The sequence below is a fragment of the Pseudochaenichthys georgianus genome, chromosome 22, assembly GCF_902827115.2.
Source record: "Pseudochaenichthys georgianus chromosome 22, fPseGeo1.2, whole genome shotgun sequence".
Lineage (NCBI taxonomy): Eukaryota > Metazoa > Chordata > Actinopteri > Perciformes > Channichthyidae > Pseudochaenichthys > Pseudochaenichthys georgianus.
The window spans coordinates 9,048,909-9,071,657 of record NC_047524.1 but is presented as its reverse complement, the minus strand read 5'-3'; the positions used below and the strand labels follow the sequence as shown (position 1 = coordinate 9,071,657).

At 42.2% G+C, this 22,749-nt stretch overlaps 2 protein-coding genes across 3 annotated transcripts in view; one reads left to right on the top strand and one right to left on the bottom strand.

The window, feature by feature from the left end:
• The first annotated feature begins 5,554 nt into the window (after positions 1–5,554).
• LOC139432916 (ankyrin repeat domain-containing protein 34C) lies at positions 5,555–9,408 on the top strand. Its single transcript, XM_071201672.1, has 5 exons — positions 5,555–5,569; positions 5,670–5,885; positions 6,391–6,573; positions 7,082–7,301; positions 8,564–9,408. Exons 1-5 carry the CDS (start codon positions 5,555–5,557, stop codon positions 9,406–9,408), a joined length of 1,479 nt encoding a protein of 492 aa, XP_071057773.1.
• A 658-nt stretch (positions 9,409–10,066) lies between these two features.
• The window catches only part of LOC117467694 (single-stranded DNA-binding protein 3), a 47,009-nt gene continuing 34,326 nt past the window's right edge, over positions 10,067–22,749 (bottom strand). The window contains exons 6-18 of one of the 2 annotated variants that reach the window (XM_034111510.1): positions 21,631–21,714; positions 20,103–20,162; positions 19,930–19,996; positions 18,693–18,757; positions 18,245–18,306; positions 18,020–18,065; positions 17,598–17,633; positions 17,434–17,488; positions 17,207–17,277; positions 16,818–16,896; positions 16,673–16,701; positions 16,439–16,540; positions 10,067–13,000 (exon numbers count right to left, since the gene is read on the bottom strand). In XM_034111510.1, coding sequence (XP_033967401.1) covers positions 12,971–13,000; positions 16,439–16,540; positions 16,673–16,701; positions 16,818–16,896; positions 17,207–17,277; positions 17,434–17,488; positions 17,598–17,633; positions 18,020–18,065; positions 18,245–18,306; positions 18,693–18,757; positions 19,930–19,996; positions 20,103–20,162; positions 21,631–21,714 — 786 coding nt within the window. In that variant the 3' untranslated portion in view covers positions 10,067–12,970. The remainder of the gene's footprint in view (positions 13,001–16,438; positions 16,541–16,672; positions 16,702–16,817; positions 16,897–17,206; positions 17,278–17,433; positions 17,489–17,597; positions 17,634–18,019; positions 18,066–18,244; positions 18,307–18,692; positions 18,758–19,929; positions 19,997–20,102; positions 20,163–21,630; positions 21,715–22,749) is intronic. The other variant, XM_034111511.1, reaches the window with a different exon arrangement.

The following is a 22,749-nucleotide window of genomic DNA, read 5'->3' as shown; positions in this document are numbered from 1 at the left end:
ACATGCAAGAATCATATACTCATCAGTCCAAAGCAGAGAAATGTTATTTTAAGTTAAAGGTGAGCTAGTCCCTATGGATATCACCATTTCTCTATGATTCTAAATGTTATATTAATTCACCATTTAATAAAATATTAGTTTATCAGAAAAAAATGTTTTCTCTTCCATAAAACATAGGTTTGAGAAATAAATTACCCAATATAAAATCAATTACACAATATAATTGACTCTTCCCTCCCTTTTCTTACATATGTTACATATGTAATAATAACTTAGGAGTCCATGTAAGCATGGTATAGTTTAGAATCTATTAATCGAGAAGTCTCAGTATCACCTGTGTGCAGCTTACAAAAACTATTGTGAGAAACATAGATTATGCAGGAAATGTATACTTTTGTTGAAGAACAAAGCATATCTGATTTGGGAGTAAAAACGTCATCCCCTTAACATCTGTGTTATTACTGAAGGCATAGCATAAATGATATTGGGTGTCTGAGGGCGTCATTACTGAGAAATGTCAAACAAAATCAAAACCTTACACTTGAAAACAGGTTTGCATTCCTCCACTTAAGGTGACGTTATCATTGGAAACAATAAAAGCTAATTCTTTTGATGTAGAATCTATCAATTGAATCGTTAGAGCAGAACAGAATGGTTGTATTGTAGCCTGATTTTCGTGCAGCCTTTAGTTTTACCAGGTGGACACATTGTCTATATAATGTGAATACATGTAGAACTAGACATTAAGAGGCCCCTGACATTAGGCCTATTTGAAAATAGTAGGGGCTTTTAACAGCTTGCCAACTTACCCCCTGATCCCACCAGAAGCGGCAGCACCGCGCTGCGACCTCCTCCTGCGTCATAACCCACCAGGCGCGTTTCAAAACGTTGCGGAAGCGGAGCGTCGTGTGTGCAGCCTCACAGTTGTTTTTGATTTTGGAATATTTCCTGGACATTTGTACTTCTACAAGTAGTAGGCTACGTAGTTAAATGGTTTATGTTTGTGTCTGTTTAAATCGTGTTTATTGTTGTTATTTCCTATTTTGTTGTGTTGTAGACTACAGACACAGTTAATAATAATTGTAATATTCCAGTTATAAACGACATGAATCAAAGATGTGTTGCTGTATTTTAGTGGTAAAAAAATATGCATTCATCATCATAATTATTCTATATATATATAATTTACAGTGCCTGTAAACCGGAGGAGAACGCTGGCATGTATTCTCCTACTTGAAAGACGGTGGTGGGGGGGAGGAGAAGGAGCCGGTTTTGGGTGCACCCGGTGCACCCCTTCAACCAGCAAAGCAGACAACAAGGTGATTTTCATCACTTCCTGCCTGCGCTGCGCCGCGTCAAAAATAGGATTCATCCTATATTTTAGAAATTCCTTGCGGCGAGGAGCTTCTGGGACGCTTCGAGCCGCGGCGCAGCGCGGCGCAGCGCGGCGCAGCGGGTCTGGTGAAATAGCACCCATTGACTAGAGTGGCCGCGATCGCTAAAAACGCCGCAGCCGCAGCACAGAGCAGACGCTCCTGGTGGGATTAGGGGGTTACAGGCATCCTCTGCATAGCAGTATGAATAGCCTTAAAAAAACAATCCACTCTGTGGTAACGAGAGTCATGTATCTGAACCAAATGCCCTAAGTGAAGCCGTTAGTCTCATCTGACTGACCCAAGGGTTGGTGCTGGTGTGACCGCGAGGCTTCCAAGTGTTCAAAGCAGATGTCAAGCTTTCAGTTCATGGCTCGGTGGGGGGAGCAGACCCACATGAGACAGTATCAACGGCTGTAATGTTCAGTTTGAGGAGCGTCATTCTCTCTGGGAGCAGGGAATTGTGTCCATTCTCGGATCAGACCATTAATGTCATGTAGAGCAGCCATAGCATCTCTGTGACTGCACTCAGCCAGATTGTAGCAGGGCAGAACTGGGTGACTCTTAGTGAAGCCGTCCAAGGACATAGACAAAATGGAACCACGTACTAACAAAAGGGACACAAGGTCATCAATGTCTCTCTTTACCTTCGGCCTAATCGTAAAACAAATTAGTGGGAAAAATGTGGAACACTAATCCATCATCATGTGACATTTTGAGTTAATCTAAATAATTACTTATGGGTTGAAGTCAAATTAACATTAACATTAGAACTAAAGTCAGTCAAAATTGGACTTGCACGGATAAGAATCTAATCAATACACCATTTTCCCAGCTCTGTAATGAAAAGGATAACAAGATTAGGTACATTATAGGAGTGTTAAAACACCCAAACATGCACACGTATCTTATTCTAGTAGAGATGGACACGTCTAATGTTGTGAAATGATCAAGTCAAAGTTTTAGTTATTTTATCTTATGTACCATATTTAATTTAATAATTAATCTTGAATTACTAATAACTCTAATGAAGGCAACAATTTACAATGTGGATAAGGCGAATACTCATCCAAAGTGTGTGTGTGTGTGTGTGTGTGTGTGTGTGTGTGTGTGTGTGTGTGTGTGTGTGTGTGTGTGTGTGTGTGTGTGTGTGTGTGTGTGTGTGTGTGTGTGTGTGTGTGTGTGTGTGTGTGTGTGTGTGTGTGTGTGTGTGTGTGTGTGTGTGTCCAAGGTTAAAACATTTGGGACAGCAGTGAGAATGTTATAAAAAACAATGTGTTGCTTAGACTAAACTCGAAGGAAACTAGACTGGAACATTTTAAATGAATCAGAACACTTGCACATTAATTAAATACATTTGACATTTAGCTTGAGCTGGGTTCAATACTTTTCTTTATGGTATTTAAAATTGGGCTCGAGTAGAACCCCTGGATTTGGCTTGCAACACAAAGTGATACTGATCTCTGTCGGTTAGGACTTGGAAGTGTCATGATTCAAAGTGTGGGCCTGTGAAGGAGAGGCCCTTGGAAAACAACATCTATTTTTTAACTGTAATTACTTATTTTAAAGAGATTGCAACATTATACTTGTTAAATAATTGCTCAATTAATTTAACACATTTATTATGCACACAATAAAAACTTCAACAAATATATTGATCCTGGCTTAACCTGCGACCTTTACTCTGTTGTTAATAAGCTCGGTTTCAGAAAACTTGTCAGTAGTTTAACAACTATTTTAATTTTAGTAATGTCTATGGAGACCAATTGGTTGATACGAGAAATAATTTGAAGCAGTTTAATAAAGAATGTTAAACTATTTTTAAAACTGTAATTGACCTTCAACTTATATTAATTATCTGATTCCAGTGGCCAGTTGGAATAGACAATCAACAAAGTTTCCATTTTGCAGCAACAGCGCAAAAGGTTTCAATAATAATTAGTATTATGTCTGAGTCTAGTTCTGTCTTATCTGCTTTGTTTCGGAATGTGTTCAATACATTACGTTTTTTTTCATTATTACCATACAATACATAGATTAAGAATAAATGAAACAAATAATTCAACATTGACCTAAAAAAAAACAGATTTTGCAACCCTGATCTCCTCAGGCAGGTCTTTACGACCAGCAGTGATGCCTCTGAGGGTCTCGGGGCGCAGGACGGGGCATAGGGTTTATACAAGGTCACAAAGATATCTTAACATACCAGCAATACAATTTAAAATGTATTGTTAAAGCAATATCATCTTATTTTCTTCTTACACCTACAGCGCACACCCTGAACAGTGTGCTTCTTGTTTACATTTTCCTCTGCACACTCAGATGCAGGACATAAAAACACTCTTTTGCTATTTATTTTCATTTTGCAGCACATTTATACTACCAGAATTTAGCTTTACATCTTTATATTATTTATTTGTCTCAAGTCATTGACTTTTGGTGAGATAACTAAAGTTTAGTTCATTTTACCCTGGCTATGGACTGATTCATTATTAGTTGTTACAAAGCATACACAAGACGGCGGGAAGGCAAACCAATATAGACCCCCCATACAAACAATCAGACAAACAAACATGAACTCGTAATAAACACCAGCGTTACAGCAAAGCTCATCCAGGTCAATTTAGTCCGAATTCAGAGGTTTCAGAGGGATAGGGAATTATCTCTAGTGGGGCGCCTTGACTCGCGCGTCCACCCTTGTACAAGTGCTAAGATCGTGCCTGAAGACCGTCCTAAAGCGATAACTAGCTTATCCTCTTGCGACACCACTACTCTATTCTAGTGGCGCTATGCTCCCCCGACCAGGAGAACATACACTTTTTTCCGCTACCCTTTCTCTCCAACAACAGCCCAGTTAACTGTAGTCCTACACGACCAGCCTATACACCCGCCATCGAGTTCATCACAACGATGAAACACAGTTTTGTTCTACACTTGCTTGCCACTGCCCACCCGTGATCAATTAGCCTATAATTTTATGTATGCACCCCGGACCGCCACCAGTTTCTCCAGCAATAATGTGGGTAACGCTCCCAAGCAATGAAGGGAACGTTCCTCCAGCAGAGTAGAGAGCTGTGGCGCATCAGGTGATGCACGCACCTCGCGCTGCCCCGGCCTTGCCAGCAATGTAGAAGACGGTCACAGACAACGAGTGCTTTTAGACCATCTCGTTTTTAATAGAGACGGCGGTGGCGTGAGTTAAAGCTATAGACAAAAAGCTGTGACTTTCTCCCTCTCAGCTGCACTTCTCCAGCCCCACAAACACTGGGAGGTTTTAAACACACACCCGCAGCTGCTGCTGGAGCCGTGTTCACAGAGGCGATAGGAGTAATATCTCCGGCTGCTTATTTTTAACTGCTGTGTTGGCCGCTGAAAACCCCAGAATTCGGCGATTTGTTCAATACAAATCTTTACATTGCTTTCCTACAGAAGCTCCACTTTACTGATGCCTTTCTTTAAGGTTTCTCTAAACATGAGCTGTGCATGCTTGTATGGCACATACGTCCCGAGCAGCACACACAGAGGAAATCAGCCAGGACAAAGTCCCCAGACACTGATCCCCTGGGTTTTTTTCCCCAAATGTTCATTAACCAAAAACGAAACACAGCCGCTCAGCTTCACAGATAATTTTAGGATACCGTCAATCACAGATTCTGGTAAGGCAATGTCCGAATGTAGATTTGAAATTACACTTACCAGTTCTGAAGATTTGTTGGTATCCTGCCGACAACACCAATTTGTGGAGGAAACTTCTGTGTAGCAGTGCAGTGGGAGTCACCGACTCATGAAGGAGACACGGGATGAGCAGGAGTTTTGATGTCAAACACTGATGATTTATTTGGAGTTTCGGCTGGAGAGTTGACAAGACAGGTGGTGTGTCACGAGTTGACACAGCGGTTGCCAAACCAATTCTGAAGAACTCTTTCTGTAGCTCGAGGTTTTATCTAGTTCGGAGTGTAATAATCAACATTCTTCATCAGTGAGACTAAAGAAATATGGACCCTGAATCTAACTAGAGCTCTCGTCCATAGAAAAGAATGTGCGTCAGGGAACCTTCGTCCCTGAACAGTAAACTACCTCATGGCGGCTTGTGCTCTGTCATAGACTGGCAACAACAATGCGCCCAAGCTGCCCCTCCTTAAGAGAGATAGCAGTAATACCCAAGGCCGTGGAACTATGCCATGGGAAAGGAGACAGTGAGAGGAGAAAATGATGAACTGTGTCAAAGGTTGAATACCTAGGCAAATTATTCCCTAACAATTTGAACATTGAATCTGACTTCCCTTTACCCTCCAGGCCATGGGAGACCCCCTGTCCGACTGCAGCCCCCTCATCAGTGCAGCAGCCTCCTGTAAGCTGCGTCTGGTCCGCCTGCTGGTGGAGGGGGGGGCTCAGGTCAACAGGCAAAACCCCAAAGGAGAGACCCCGCTCCTGGCTGCCTGTAAGGCCCTGAGAGGGGAGCCTGGTGGGCCTGAGACGGTGAAACTCCTCTCCTACCTGCTGCAGAACAAGGTCAGTCAACTTTCAACGTAGAATACTGCGTAAATGCAATCTATGGAATTCAAGTTTTCACACTTGCTCAACAGTTAATTGATTTAGATATATTTCTGATGCATAATAAATGTGTCCCAGCAGTAGGGAGAGGTGGTACTTATGCATTTTAAACAGCTTTCTGATTATCCCAGTTCTGCTTCTGTCCTCGATCCACCTCTTCAAAACATTTCAGACATTTCTTCTGCTGGAGAACACAACACATCTGAGGGAAGATGCGTATTGAATAGGTTCACATGGAGGATTGTGCATTAGACTGTCTAATACAAAGTTCTCACTAATCAATGACAAATCAGATTTCATTAAAAAAAGTGAGCTGAACGTGTATTCATAAGCAAATGATATATAACATTGACACTTAATTTCCTAGCAAACAAAATTGAAAGACACCAAATTCACACTGGGTTAATGGTCATGACTTATTGATTGTTGACTGATACCAACTGTAATCCTTTGGGCCAATCAGGCAGAGCCGAACACCCAGGACCGGGCCGGACGCACCGCTCTGATGTACGCCTGCATGGAGCGGGCAGGAGCTCAGGTGGCCTCCACCCTGCTGGCTGCAGGAGCCGACCCCAGCATGGAGGATCACTCCGGGGCCTCAGCACTGGTGTACGCCGTCAACGCACAGCACCAACCCACACTGAAGGTCAGAACAGCTGGGGGACATAGGAAAGATTGATTTGTTTATGTTGGAGAAGGATGTGTTTATTGAAACAGAGAGGCAGAGAAACTCAGCATTTACATACTTACAAATACCACAATGTAAAGACACCACTATAGGTAAAGGTCCTGCATTAAAGAAATGTACCATATTATTTTTTAACTATGTAAGGATATACATAATGTATCTAATAAGGTTTGTTGTTATTTATGTAGTAATTTCTTGGGAGTGTTTTTAATGGTGTTGCCTGTCATAATGGTGCTGATTTTTTAGGTACAAACAATGCATAACACGTTATCATTTGTGTATGTAATCTTAACTTGAAAAGGAACGAGTAAACATACTAGATGTCTCAAAAATCATACTCTCTACAGATTTGACTCTTTTCAGATAATTAAATCCGTTCAAATCTGAGCCTTGATACTGATATTACCAAGTATTACGAATACAATAAAGCTTTAGTAAGCAGCACTATCAAATCTGTGTATTTCAGGTTTTGATGGATGCCTGCCGGGCGAGGGGCCGTGACATCATCATCATCACCACACAGGTGAATGTGAACGGAGGCCCGGTGACCAGGCGTTTCCTGAACGTTACACCGTCTCCTGACTCCTCGCCGGTGTCCTGCATGTCCCCGTCTGACATCATCCTCAAGACGGGCTCCCCCAACTCACCCGAGGGAGAAAACATCTTCAACTTCAGAGGAACTGGTGGTGAGTAATGCGGAGTGTTTTTCAATAGAAAGTACACATTACCCACACAACTGACGGTGTACTTGATATATAGAGAAAAGCAGACATTTCATTAGAAAATCTTAGACCAAAACAAATGCAAAACCCCACCAAAAAAAATCTCAAAACATAGATGGTAGAGTGCTGATAATCTATATTTACATTAACAACTCCACCTGAGGATAAATAGCCCTGTGTAATCCTCATTCAGCAAACGACCTGGATCCTAACATTGGATCAGTGTTATATTGTGGATGTTTTCTGGGTTCTCCACCTTGATGTGGAGATCACAGTATGCAGATCTGTGTCTCTGGGTATGTCGCTGTGCAGCGTTTAACAAAGACAAGTCTAGACAGATGAGAGCAAATTGCTGGTGGTTGCAATCATTAGCTGAGTGCTCATTCCTGAGGACAGCAGATGAAATGTGTTGTCAGGGTGAGGTGAAGGTAATTCTGGTGGTGCATTTTAATGAAAGAAGCCACATTTCTTCGGCTACAGAGGAACTGATACTTCATTAATCCCGTAGAAACTAACAAGGGTCTCTTTGTATACAGTTAGAATAGAATGTGGAAGTAAAAGCTGTGTTATTTTTTAATAATGCATATTATATGCAGTATATATTTATATTAATCTTCATTGTACTGGTATAAAATGCCACGGGCGCTTAAACACACACAGCTCCTCCATTTCCCTCTGGCATTGCATTTTGGGAGAACAGTGTACATCAGCAATGCCACAAAGTATAATAGGCCTTTTTGTAATAATACAAACTGATTTAAGATTGTTTGTTTTGGCAGTTTTCTAGCGTGAACACACAGCAGAAACCTACATAGAATTAGTATGAAGTCACAGACTAAGAAACACGTATGTTGAGTGCACCTTGGCCAATAAAATCTATACAAAAATAAATACTATGTTTGTACTATACCAGCATCATTCTTGCTGCTCTGAATATGTATCCTCATGGTTGATTCCACTTAGTGTAAATCGATTCGGATTAAAATGTCGATATGTCATCAAATGAAGTATGTTTGCTTTGTATATTCCAAAATAACACATTTGCTTAGAAGGGCTTTGCCATCTGTACAGCATACAACACCCTCTATCCTTTGACCTTTGTTTAGGATAAGGAAAAATCCATTAAGGTGAGGGAGAGGATATGCAAAATGCAAAAGGAGACACAGTTAATCTCAAGTACTTCCACATGTTTGCTTCTCACTCATTCTGTCTTATTCCCCTATCAGGCACAAGAGGAAGCAGCAGCAGCAGCAGCAGCAGCGGCAGTGGCAGTGGCAGACCTCCCTCCTGTGAGCTGGGCCAGAGCAGCAACCCCCCGCCCAGACAGAGGATGTTATCTGAACCGTGGCTGGCCATCCACAACCTGGCCTGCCTGAACCGGGCCTACGAGGAGGGCCTGATGGAGAGGAGCCTGCGGGGGGAGGGGGGCAGAGAGGATTCAAGATGGGAGACTGGAGAGAGGGGAGGAGAGGAGCCACACTTTCATCAGTCCAGGGGGGAAGAGAGGAAGGAGGGTTTGCTTCAAAGGAGGGATTACAGATGTGGAGGAGAGAATTACAACAGTGAGGTTTTTCTTCCGAGGCTGTCTCAGTCAGCCCTCTCCCTGACGGAGGTGAGCTCATCTCAGGCAACAGCAAGCCGACTCTTCCCTAAGAGGTGTCTGATGCCCGGAGGTTCAACTTCTGACAACACCACCCTAAAAAGCGGTGTTGATAAGCTTCCTGCCTGTTTGCCTCCCCACTGCCAGCTCCGCAGGAACACCCTCCCCTCCGTCATGGTGGTTCCTCCTCCACTTCAACTCCCACCCTTAGTCCACCAATCAGACTCCCATCTACAGGTTCCCATTCCCCAAAGCAGGAGCATGGTGTTTCTGCCTCACCCGCCCAGCTCCTCTTCACCCAGAGCTCGTGTAAGACTCCCCCGTCTCCTGCCCTCCTCCTCCTGCTCCTCCCTGGCTGCCCCTCCTGCCTCCTCCTCCCTGGCTGCTCCTCGTGCCTCCTGCTGCAGCAAGAGGTCGCTGCGTCGCCACTCAGTACAGCTGGACCAGATCAGAGGAGGAGAAACCATTTAGGCCTTCATCCCTCCATTATGTTGTTCTCTGACAGGAAACATCATTAAAGTTCAAACAGAAATCTGAAAATGTGGTAAAGTTTACACTCTTTAAAAGAAAAGCCTCTAAAATGGTAACAGAAGGGCAAAAATAAAAGCACTTAAATAAATAAAAGTGAGGTAATTGCCATGGTTGTGCCTCTGTGTGTCTGCGTCAGTATTATGGTTTAGATTGAATTCTGAAATTCATCAATTTATTTTATTAGTCATTTATTTGTTTTAAACAGGCTATAATTGTTCATTTATGTGATTTTTTTCACAAAAATTTAAAGACGAACTTCTGTTTCCCGGGTCAAATATCTGAGTATATTGCTTTATCGTCTTTGAATGAAAACCTTTAAATTCTTCTAACACAACATAAATAAAACAGCTATTATTTAAAAAATATTATTAAATAAGGTTGTTTAAACCCATGGCTGTCAAACAAATATTTTAATCCAATGGTTGCCCAACTGTTTGAATTGTGACCCGTTCTAAAAAGCAAATATTTTAGAAAACGTGTAGAAATGTAAACATTTTGGTAGCAAATGTGCTTTCACTTGATTACGAGAAAAAAGTCAAAAATACTACATTTTTTAAAGGCAAATCCCAACCAATAGGTCCAGTGAAAGAAGGTCATGTTCATGGCAAAACGAGTGAAGTCATTTTATTTATTTTTAATATGTATCTACAACAAGGGGGACACAGGCAAAAACGACTGACAACTTGATGAAAATTAAAACAAAACCCCAAAAGAATTACATTTATTATCAATGCATTTTCCCACCTTTTTTCCAATAAGCAACATTTTTTTGTCTAAAGAAACTTTACAATATAAAGAAACGTACGAAGAAGGAACCTCTCATTTTACTACACGAGACATTTAGGATCTGAAACTACCCTAACATGAGATACAAAGCAACTCCCCGGGGACAGACTGCCTTATATTCAATACTGCTTTGTCATTAAGAGGAAAGAAATGAGGAACTGAACAGAAAAATCTTTACTCCCCTCCAAATCCTCTCTTAACCCTCCCTACCCCTGAATGTTACAGTATTATACATCAGCACAATAGAAATACAGAAATGATCAACGTTGTGACGGTTTTACTTACAGGACAGAAAGATAGAGAGAAGTTCAACTGCATTTTATACAACAGTATTTCAAAGTACAGGGGACGAAACGCCTGCTCCCGCACTTTCTCTACCTCTTCTCAGCAATAAGAACAAATCTGTCGGTTATTTTTTTTCTCTCTTTACTTTCCCAAAACATTTCTCCTCGCCCCATTTTAAATAGATAAAAAAAAAATCCTTCATAGTAAAGTCTGTACTCTGGTACCTGGTGTGTCGGGCTGAGAGCCAGCGTCCTGTGTGGCTTATTTTAATTGTGGGTAGTTAAATGTCTGAGGCATTCATTTTATTATGAAAAACTGGCCTGTTTTGGCTCTATTCTTGCAAATTCTGTCAAACAGTGAAAAATACGACTGTTTGCCAACTGTACAGCAGAGGAGGGAGGCTCCTGCTCAAGAATCACGTTTAATTTAAAGATTTGTTAAGATAATGTGTGTGACTGAGTCAGCTAAAAGGCGTTCAAACACACTCACTACAAAATGGTCGTCCTCTGAGACCCCTTGACGCTACAGCTCTGATGCACAGTGAAGCGCCACGTCTGTCAGTGATGAGGTGAAATAGCATAATAGTCTATAGCAGCTCCAGTTTGTTTCTTATCGTCAAAGACACACCATATCTCTGAACAAACACACACACACACACACACACACAGTTGCCCCGAATCAGCACGTTTCTGATCAACTGTTGTCGTGATTTGAAAATATCAAAACATGTCAATGATATCAAAATGCATTTTACAGTATTTACAAAAAAATTAAAATTAAAAGATGGAAAGTTGTACAAAAAAAAAAAGATAATCAGAGAGGGGTGGTGTGTTTGCTGGCCCGTAGGAAGGGTGAGGAAGGACGGAGGTGTTTTTCTTCAAGATGACCCAAGGGAGGGAGGTCACTCGTCACAGTCAGCAGAGCAACGCCTTTACGTTTCCTGCTTTGCTCCGACATTAAAAAAACGCCCAGGATTCGATCAGCTGAGAGCCCTTTCAGAGGGAGCGCTGCACGGGTGACAACACATGTCTGCAAGCTGAACTGAGAGCGTGTAAAAGCAAATATCCAAAAAGCACAGACATACATCACAGTGTGTTGGGAGCTCATCAGCAAAACAAGAAACAATCCAACTACAGTTCAGCAGGTGATACCGCAGCCTACGCACATGTTGGAGTGAACAGTAACCTAAGAGGGGAGCCTTAGTGGAAGCAGCATGGGGGGGGGGGGTCTTCAGCACCTGGGTACGGGGGTCTAATGATGCTGCTGACTGGATCTGCATATTTACACAGTTGCTACTAGTTCTGCAATTAACAAATAAACCAGGGATAACACTTTAAAAAAAGTAACAATGATTCATGAGACAAATGTAAAGTACATAAATAAATAGAGATGTGCATCTCACTGCATGGAAGATAAAAACAAAAAACAAAAACAGGAGCCACTTCTTCTTCTGGTTTGGATTATTGAAAAAGGAGTTTAAAATCAGATTGTTGCTAAAACTTATTTTTAAAACGAGCCAATCAGTACCTTGATGGATAATATCTCACCTGCAGGGGGGAGTGTGCTCACATGTTACCCGGCAAATCATTTCTAATTTGAGCGCACATGTGTCTTCAATAAAATAATGTGCACTTCGAAACAACAGAAATTAGAACCTAATCTTAAAAATGATCATATCAATATCATTAATAACAATAATACAATAATAAAAATAGCAATGATACAATACGTACACAAAAACGGGGGGAGAAAAAAAGAAAAATCACAACACCTCTGGTAAAAATGTACACACCGAGAGAACAATGGGGGCGGGCAATAAGGTCGTTTCGGACCCTCAACTGAATCCATCGGGAGGAACAGCGACAAAATAATTGAAGATAAAAGTCCGAAGTGGTTGAGAAGCGGCTGCTAAAACGCTGCGTCCTCCTGAGAGGGGGAGACAGTCTCCTCTCCCTCTGTCTCTCTGTTTGTCCTCCTACCCTTCGCTCATTGTCTAGAACCTGACAGGAAGCCAGGGAGGCCGGGGCGGGAGTCAGAGAGGAGGCTCTTCCTGTTGCTCTGTGACTGCTTCCTGTTCAGACCTGCGGCCATCTTGCATGCTCCAGGAGGGCCAGTCTTAATTAGAGTCCCAGCATGCTCAAGGGCTGTCCCAGAAGGCTGTGTGGCCGTACAGTTCCCGAGTGAGGAGGGGGAAATGGATCCCGTATAATTGGTCAGGAAGAGGGTGTGTGTGTGTGTGTGTGTGTGTGTGTGTGTGTGTGTGTGTGTGTGTGTGTGTGTGTGTGTGTGTGTGAAGAGGGGGAGGTCGTCCAATCCGAGGTGAAGTAAGGTTTGAATTGAAGAAAAAGAAGAAAAAAAAATCAGGTGCAGGGGTACAAAAATAGGAGGGGGAAAATAAAGAAAAATACAAAAAAAGGAAAATAAAATAAAATCACACACTCATCGTCATGTTGGGTGAATACTGAAAAGAGAGAGAGGGAAGGGGGAGGAGGGCACAGATGAGTGGAGGTGTCACTGACAACATGTAAACACCAGAGGGCGCTGTCGCCCTGCAGAGGCACAGGAGCCCTCAGACAGGCTCCAATACACCGGACTCATGTCAGCAATACTGCAATTACATTTTCTGATTATCAATAAGGAATGTTTTTGAGGAAAAATCTAAATTGTAAATATCACAAAAAACTTCAACGGCCTTGTTTCTTCATTCTTTAAACCAGATATTTACATTAAACTACCTAAGATTGTAATGATGCTTGTATTTATTTAACATTTAAAAACAAATGTACTGAAAAGTATGTAGTTAAAAAAAGCAACACTTGGAAATGAATGAAAATGCACTAATGATGGCTCCAAACAGCTCTTATTTTGAAAAACTAATTGTGTTCAGATTCCTACTGATCTGTTAAATCCAGGTATTCAGTACACCATGTGGCTCTGCAGGCCGAGGGTCATAGGCCATCTAAATCTTACACTTTACAAAAAAAATTAAACGCCCTCCCCCATCCTTCATCCACAAAAAACGAAACACTTTGATCGTAAATCTGTTTAACAACAACAACAACAAGACATTTGTGTCAATCAGCTGATCACTGATGCAGAGGGTATACAATGCAAGTGATTAGTAAGCGGCTACAATGCAAGCAGAATATGGGATATCTTTTGAAGCCCCGTTTTCTTATATCATTCGATACAAAGTACATGTTGTGCAATTTAGGAACAGCATAAGCCAGTATATTTGCATTTAAAGCAATAGGTCCCACAGGTCTGCTTGGTTTCGTGTAACAGACTAAATCTGTAAAATTATGTCAAAAATGATGCTCCATCTCTTTGGGTCCCGTTTTCTTTTTGAAGTAATAAAATGTGTTTTTTTCACATCACTGTGAGGTGCAGGAGCATGGCACGTATTCCTTTTGACTGTGGGTGCTTGTTAAAGGCATCATGCTTCTGCTCATGTAAGTGGTCGCTCACTCTCTGGTCTTCTTATTGTACGGTCTACTCTTCCAGAAAGGGCTCCGATTGCCCTTGGGTCGGTTCTTCTTTCTCTAAAATTTGACTTGTTGGATTCGGCAAGGTTTTCAATGAGTTTGAGACGAATTGGATAAAACATTTTGGAGCAGTGAAGACCTTTGCTTCAAACTACTTTTTAATCATTTGATATCTTTAATTGCTGAAAACCCACACAGGGCCTCTGAGATAAAGAGTCAGTTATTAAGAAACACTAGCCGCGTCCACACTGCGGTACTTTTCCCACAAAGGTTCATGCGAACTTAGTTCATGCAAACTCTTTAGTTCGCATGAACTAAGTACAGATCACGTTCACACCAGAAAAAGTCCCTGGGGTGGATTAGGCAAATGAAGCCGCTGACGTCACTTCTTCTTCTTCTGCTTTGGGTTTACTGGCAGGCCGCAAACCACTTCACGGCGTATATTGCCGCCCAAAGTCCCCGGCCGGAAGTCCCCGGAGTTGGGGACTGGCTTCAGTAGAAGCTGCTGGGAGTCCCAGCAGCTTCTACTGAAGCCTTCCGAGTAAACCGCCAGAACGCCGACACCTCCTCATCTCCACCGCTCCCATGTTTTGTTTTGTGTTGCCATAAGTTAGTCTCTCTGCGTTTCTGCGCTGGGCTAATGCTAATGCTAATAATGCTAATGCGAGGATAATAAAATGGCGGCTTCACAAAACTTTTTGGGAGTTTTACGGGGCGTGGTTTGCAATCCGCCCAGCCAATCAGAAATATAGCTCTTTTCTCAAAAAAGAGCCGCTCGACTTTCGAGGGGGTAAAAAGGTTCGCATGAACTACTTTTAGTACCGGCTCTTTTTGGTGTGAACGCGATCATGAACTAAGTTCGCATGAACCTTTGTGGGAAAAGTACCGCAGTGTGAACGCGGCTACTGATCCATTTCTAATCAAACTATTAAAAATAGTGACTTTATAGAACTTTATCGACAGCGGCTCTTCTTCCTCCGCAGGCCGAGGAGGTTCAAAATGAGCCGCGTTCACACTGCGGTACTTTTCCCACAAAGGTTCATGCGAACTTAGTTCATGATCGCGTTCACACCAAAAAGAGCCGGTACTAAAAGTAGTTCATGCGAACCTTTTTACCCCCTCGAAAGTCCCTGCTAGAAAGCAGGGACTTTCGAGCGGCTCTTTTTTGAGAAAAGAGCTATATTCCTGATTGGCTGGGCGAATTGCAAACCACGCCCCGTAAAACTCCCAAAAAGTTTTGTGAAGCCGCCATTTTATTATCCTCGCATTAGCATTATTAGCATTAGCATTAGCCCAGCGCAGAAACGCAGAGAGACTAACTTATGGCAACACAAAATAAAACATGGGAGCGGTGGAGATGAGGAGGTGTCGGCGTTCTGGCGATTTACTCGGAAGGCTTCAGTAGAAGCTGCTGGGAGTCCCAGCAGCTTCTACTGAAGCCAGTCCCCAACTCCGGGGACTTCCGGCCGGGGACTTTGGGCGGCAGTATACGCCGTGAAGTGGGTTGCGGCCTGCCAGTAAACCCAAAGCAGAAGAAGAAGAAGTGACGTCAGTGGCTTCATTTGCCTAATCCACCCCCAGGGACTTTTTCTGGTGTGAACGCGATCTGTACTTAGTTCATGCGAACTAAAGAGTTCGCATGAACTAAGTTTGCATGAACCTTTGTGGGAAAAGTACCGCAGTGTGAACGCGGCTATAGACTCCAGGATACTCTGCAACTTCTACAGGTGCACCATAGAGAGCATCCTGACTGGCTGCATCACGGCCTGGTACGGCAGCTGCACCGCCCTCAATCGTAAGGCTTTACAGAGGGTGGTGAAAACTGCACAGAACATCACCAGGACGGAGCCGCCATCCATGGAGGACCTTTACTCCCAGCGGCTCAGGAAGAAATCCCTCAGGATTACAAAAGACCCCCATCACCCCAGCCACAAACTGTTCTGTCTGCTGCCGTCTGGCAGGCGGTACCGCAGCATCCGGACTAAAACCACCAGACTCAGGGACAGCTTCACCCCACAGGCAATAAGACTGTTAAACACCTGAACTGCTGAAACAACATCCATAACATTCTGCTACTTAGTAATTATTTCTCTAATATATTATTCCAATAGCTTGCATATAGACTCTTATTTCACTATTTCACTTTTTTAAAACAATTTTTCTGTTTGTATTTACTTTTTAATATTTACTTGCACTATATTTTTCTGTTTTATTGTGTTGCACTGTTGGGGAAGCCTGTGACCTAAGATTTTCATCGACATAACTACTCTGTAGCTATGTTCTTATGACAAATAAAGAACCTTGAACTCAGACCTAACGAGGGAACTCTCTGCTTGCATTGGTTTGTCATGAAGTCAAGGAGAACTGTTAAGGGTCGTGAGATGCCATGAGACGCCGTGAGACGCTCTACTTACACTTTCGCTTTGGAATGGGTTCAAGAAGTTCCCGCCCATTTCGCCGTCATCTCTCGGCGTTCCTGGAGGGTTGTTCATGCCCCCCATGTTATTAGGGGAGCTCTGGAAGAAGAGAGGACAACAACAACAAAAGGAAATGTTGAGACAGCGTCTTATAAACAGCATCGATAAAGTGTTGAGTCTAAATAAATACAAAACGCTCAGAGAAGATTATTGAAAATCTGTTTTTCTCACCTTTGGCAACCCGTCCATATCCCCAGACCCTGAGGAGGGAAAGAAACAGTTTGGTTGTGAAACAATATAAATAACTGTTTAAGTTGTATGAATGTCAATCAAAGTCCATCAATGGTGTGTAAAGCCCCACCGTGTTTGAACCCACCTAGTGATCCGTTCATGTGGTGAGGCTCCATGGCTCCCATAGCTCCCATCGGCCCGTCAGGCCCCGGCCCCATAGGGAACTGGGGAGAAGATGTCAAACAAATCTTATAAACGACTGCAGTATTATCTTTCAAAAACACGGGTTATTGAATGTATTCTTCCTGGTTTATTATTTATGTCGGCTCTTATAGATCTCAGTGTTGCAGCGTTTTGTTTCTCTAATGCTGAACTGTACTGATGCCCACTGAGGCTGTGTAATTGGAATCATTAGAACAACATCCATAATAAATCAATCTACAGTTGCTGAAACTTTTGCGAAATCTGGAACATTTTATTTTTAAAGTAACATTATAGAGATTTTGGTTTACTTAGATCATGTGTGATACTCACATTGGGTCTGTTGCCTCCCGGTCCGATTGGATTCATCATTGTATATATGTTTTCACTGGAGTTGGTTGAATCTGAGGAAACATGATATAAGAGGAAATATGTGAACCACTCATCACAAATATGTTATCAAATAAATGAAAAGTAGACATGAAAACACTGATAATGATTCTTTGAGGAGACAAATCTGACACAAGTGTTAGCGCCGGGGACATAGTTAAGTGACGCACCACCTGGGCTGGGCATGATGGGAGTTCCTGGTGGACCGCCTCCCCCTGGAGGACCCTGAGGAACAATTAGAAATAGAGGTTACAATTGAAATCATATAAAAGAAGTATCAGTGCATCTAAATGCTGTAAACAGGAGAGCTGCTTTTGGACACATTCAAACTCACCACATAGTTTCCTGGAGATGAGGAGGAGTATGCTATCTGCAGGGGGAGAGGAAACAGATAATCAGATCTGAGGAGACTGAATGTGAATCCATACAGGGTGGACAGAATAGGAAGAACACTTTGAATCCAATACACCAGTACACACTTTTGTGAAGCTTATACATGTGTAGACTGCATCAAGGATTAGTTGTTTAAATTCTATAGTAAGTTTTTTGTTCCAGAGTTTGAATGGTAAATGTCCATTTCACTTCCATTCAGAGAAAAAGCCAAAAGGTTCATAATTCTTACTGATGGACACATAATGTGATATGTGTGTAAGAGCAGTTCAAAGGACAAAATCAACAGCACTCTGAGCACTAAAGGTAAGGTCTTTCTTTTCCTATGTTTAGGTCATGTGTAAAAGTCAAGGCTTTCTGACTCACAGAGTTAGCATTCGGTCCAGGCCACGGCCCTCTTCCTCCGGGACCCCTGAAGCAAAACAACGAAAATAGAAAGATTCATAGGAAGACAAGTGACAAACTGCACCATGACAATGGTGTGAAGAGTGATGAAACATAAATAACTTTTATAAAAGATCTAGCAAGACAAGAGATTACCCTGTGACTCAAAGAGACGTTTAATTCCACTAGCTATATATGTTAACTTACATGTTCATTCCTGGCATGGGGCCGCCCATGGAGTTGGGAGGTGGCCTCATACCTCCATAATTCTGTAAGAGAAAATGTTAAAACATTGTAAGAACAATTAACAATGAGTCGTTATCGATTCTCAACAATAGTCCTGATTGTGGTGAAGCTGGGACTGTTTGTCTCATGAGACTACAATTCAAGAAAAGATACACAACTATTGTGTGTATATTTTATAAGAATCTAAAAATATTGATATAAAGAAGTTGCATGCTTCAAACTTTTAGCAGCTACTAAATTAACTAGAAATTGTGTGTGTGTGTGTGTGTGTGTGTGTGTGTGTGTGTGTGTGTGTGTGTGTGTGTGTGTGTGTGTGTGTGTGTGTGTGTGTGTGTGTGTGTGTGTGTGTGTGTGTGTGTGTGTGTGTGTGTGTGTGTGTGTGTGTGTGTGTGTGTGTGTGTGGTCATACCTGTGGGCCCATAGCCATTCCTCGAGGAGGGTTCATCCTCATTGGTCCACCCATGTTAGGATGTCCTGCAGGAACAGACACAGTCTCACACACTGCGACACACTACACATTACCCACTAGGCTCGTGTAAATCCACATATGGCTCCTGTCTTTAAATCAGGAATGAAGACGTGCCGCAGACAATGCTTCATCCTAATCCCATTAGTTGTAACCCGCTGTGATCACTTTGGGTGACGCAAGGATAACTGTGTCAAACTAAAATGCAGAATATTTCCAAAATGAGCTCTTGCACATTTTTTCATTATGAACTGAATTCCTTTGGCTCTTCCAGTTTTATGTTTTATTAACCAAAAAAAGAAGGTGAAATATAACTTACGAGGGCCAAAATCCTAATTAGGGTGACCGAGTTAAATAACACTTTTAACCCTTAGATGCATAAGTGGGTCTTTTTTTACCCAGTGAGGTGGTTTTCTTGAAGTATCTTTGTAATTACATTTTGTTATCATTTCATATTCCAGCCATTCCTCAAAAGACATGTTTTGGATATCATGCCATTCAAATTTTAAATTTAAATTTTAAGAAATTGCAGTTTTTGTGGGTCAAAAATGACCCACATGCATTTTCTATGGAATTTCGTTTTTTTTGAAAATGTAAAAAAAATTGTCTGAAATTATAAATAGTGAAAAATGAAATATAAAATATTTCTAGTGTAAACCAAAATATAATACTAAATATTATACAAGTGATTTTTCTTAACCAAAATGACAAACATGGCATAAAAACACATTATTCTAATACACTTATGGAAGAGTGTAGGGTCCAGTCACTCGTGCATCTAAGGGTTAAATAAATGTAATATCACATACAATAAGACTAAATACCTGCTTCACTTTCAAATGGACCACATTATAAAATAGCTATTTTCTTCAAAGCTAGTTGGAATGATAGCATCTAGAAATTCAGAAACTTCTATTTTTAACTTAATATACTGATATGTATACACTTTCTTTTAAAGTAGTCGTTCTTGGTGGAAACGGGAATAAATGGATACATTTTATGGACCAAAAAAGTAGTTGTTTGGTTGAACAATTAATCAACATTGATCTATAATGTAAACAATAATAAGTCACAGTCATAGGGGAGTCAAAATCTATCATAGACAACCACCTTTATACAAAATGAACATGTCTTATAATAAGAAACCCCCTTAGAGTTTCGAGAGAGGTCCCGGTCTTACCTTGCGGTCTGATCGTTTCCAAACTGTTTGGCAGGAGAGGCTGAGATCCAGGGATTCCCCCCGGAGGCTGCGGAGACACAGGACTCATTACAATACTCACTCACTACAACACAACAACACAAAAGTGGGTAAGAAATGAAAAAACAGGAGAAAAACAAAAACTACTCAAGTACCTGATTTGGCATTCGGAGTCCGGGGCGCGGTCCACCTGGATACCGTGGTGACATGAAAGGCTGAGGAGAGAAATGAAGGAACGAGGAATAAAGGGGGATTGGGGAAAGAAAAGGCAGGGAACAGAGGAACACAGAGAAAACAACATTTTCATTATTGACAAATCCAGGAGCACTCAGCAGGGGCGGCACTGAGGACACACAGATGGACACAGTGTGTCTGGAGAATGGAGGACGACACTGAAATATCATCAACACACCTCCGAGACACATAAAAAACACACTACAGCTTCTCAGTATTTTACCATTTTTAACAACGCTTGCTTCTGCACACACTCATGCCTGGATTTGTGTGTGTGCAGGTTAATGTGTGTGTGTGTGTGTGTGTGTGTGTGTGTGTGTGTGTGTGTGTGTGTGTGTGTGTGTGTGTGTGTGTGTGTGTGTGTGTGTGTGTGTGTGTGTGTGTGTGTGTGTGTGTGTGTGTGTGTGTGTGTGTGTGTGTGGAGACGGCGCTCACACAGCTCCCTGCCTGCTCTCACTGTGGTGTAAGCTGATTCGGCCTGTGGTCTAACTGCGTAGTTAGATACATCTCAGGCCAACAACACCGTCCAAAAGCCTTCAGGAAGCATGTCCACACAAGACGGAAACCAGAAACCACGAGAATAAAGAGCCGGGCCGACGCAGTTAATGGGCAAAGGCTAGCTTTACCTCCACTTCGTCATCTGTAGCTACCGTTCTGGATAAGAGTTGACACGCTGACTGACTATATTAAATACCTCTTACCTAGTTGGGCATTTGAACAACTATAAACTCTGTGTCAAGTTGGAGTTGAAATTTGGACCCATCGGTTTAATATGTATATAATGATACACTTTTTGCAGAAGTGCTTCAGAGAGTGAACTGTCAAATAAAACACTCAAATGAAAACAAAAACATAAATTAAGTTAATCAAGTAATTAAAAACCAAGTAAAATATGTGCTCATGTGTGACGTGTCCATAGTGCCTGTCTCCTGTTTTATTTATAAGGTGCAAGAACAAGTAAGCAGGGCGGAGGGGTGTGTGTGTGTGTGTGTGTGTGTGTGTGTGTGTGTGTGTGTGTGTGTGTGTGTGTGTGTGTGTGTGTGTGTGTGTGTGTGTGTGTGTGTGTGTGTGTGTGTGTGTGTGTGTGTGTGTGTGTGTGTGTGTAGCAGATAAGTGTGCAACCCCCACAAGCTGCTCCGGGGGGTGGGGCATGAAGTGAATTATTCATCCCACACAGGGACTGCCGATCTGGGGCCTTGGAGAGCATCGGGGCCCGGCCTCCTCTGGATGCTGGGCTTTTATTAACGGAGCAGAGCGGGGCCTGAGGGGCTGACATCTACGAGGAGTTAGCCGGCACAAAGTAGAGCTAACGGGGCCCGAAGGCACGAGGGGAAGGAGCCAGTGTGTGAGCAGGTGAATGCAAAGAAAAAGAGCCTGTGTGTGAGTGAGGGGGGATTTAGAGGGTATGAAAGAGAGAGGGGTGTTTGAGAGAAAGGGTTTGCCTCTTACCTGGCCATGGGGTCCCATCATTGGGTTGCTGGGGTTGTGTGGGGGGGGCTGTGCATGGGGGGATTGCTGGGAGCCGGGTGGTCCCTTTAAGAAAGAAGAGCGATATCAGAGAGGGGAGGGCCCAAAAAGTGGGCTTTACACCTGGAGGAATTAGCCGAACAAAACCATAGGAAAGAGGTGGACGAGAAGTGGGGAGTAAACGGGGGTCTTGAGGAGGAAGAAGAGTAGCAAAAAGATGGGTAAAGCTCTTTTAGAAGTTAGTTTTGATCTGCTATGCAACACAAACACAGGATTAAAAGCCAAAGCCCAACAGTTTTAATTTGCCCTTTAGAGAAAACAAGGCAGCATATATCAGTATTTAGAATTATTAATGATGTTTGGGACCCTCAGGTCAGGGGACTAGGTGTAGTGTTCTTCTCAGCCACATGAGGGCAGTGTTGCCAAAGGCTCACTGCAACAGGACAGGAAGCAGCAGGACAGGCGCTAGTGGCAACTTCAAACCACAAAGATGATACTGACAAAAACAAGATAAAGTTAGGGGGATTTTTCCAGCTTATTATGATCCTTCTTTGGTATGACAATGTCTCAGCGCCAGCCTCCCCCGAGCTTCTCCAACCCCCTGCTGTGTTATTGCTGACATTTCACCCCAAGACAAGAGGTTAACGACCCCCAATAAATAACTCATTATGCAACAGTCTCTTTTTTCACTCTTATTGCGGTTACTGCCTTCATCTTTTCCCGTGCTTCTTTAAAATGTTGATCAGACAAAATGAGTTGTTTGAAACAGCAGCTTGGGTTATAGGAAGCTGTCATTGGGATGTATTTGTTTCTTCATTATTCTAGACAAATTATTAATCCCCTAAAAAAAACTAAAAACTAAAAATAGACATGGCAGATGTGTTTACTCTTTAATCAGAACACTTGATTTGAAAAATGAAGCCACCGTTTGACTATTTTATTCAGATAAAGTTATTATAAAGCTAAATGTTAACATTTGAGCATGTGGAATATTTTTGTTAAATGAGTATTTGAAAATGTGTTTAGGTCTGAAGCTTGATTTCATATGATGCCTTTATTGCAGCAAACAACCAAAGATTCCTGTTCACACACACACACACA

Coding starts and splice junctions, on each gene's coding strand:
- LOC139432916 (XM_071201672.1), top strand. Junction 5,886..6,390: donor CCTACCTGCTGCAGAACAAG/GTCAGTCAACTT, acceptor TGGGCCAATCAG/GCAGAGCCGAACACCCAGGA. Junction 6,574..7,081: donor AGCACCAACCCACACTGAAG/GTCAGAACAGCT, acceptor TGTGTATTTCAG/GTTTTGATGGATGCCTGCCG.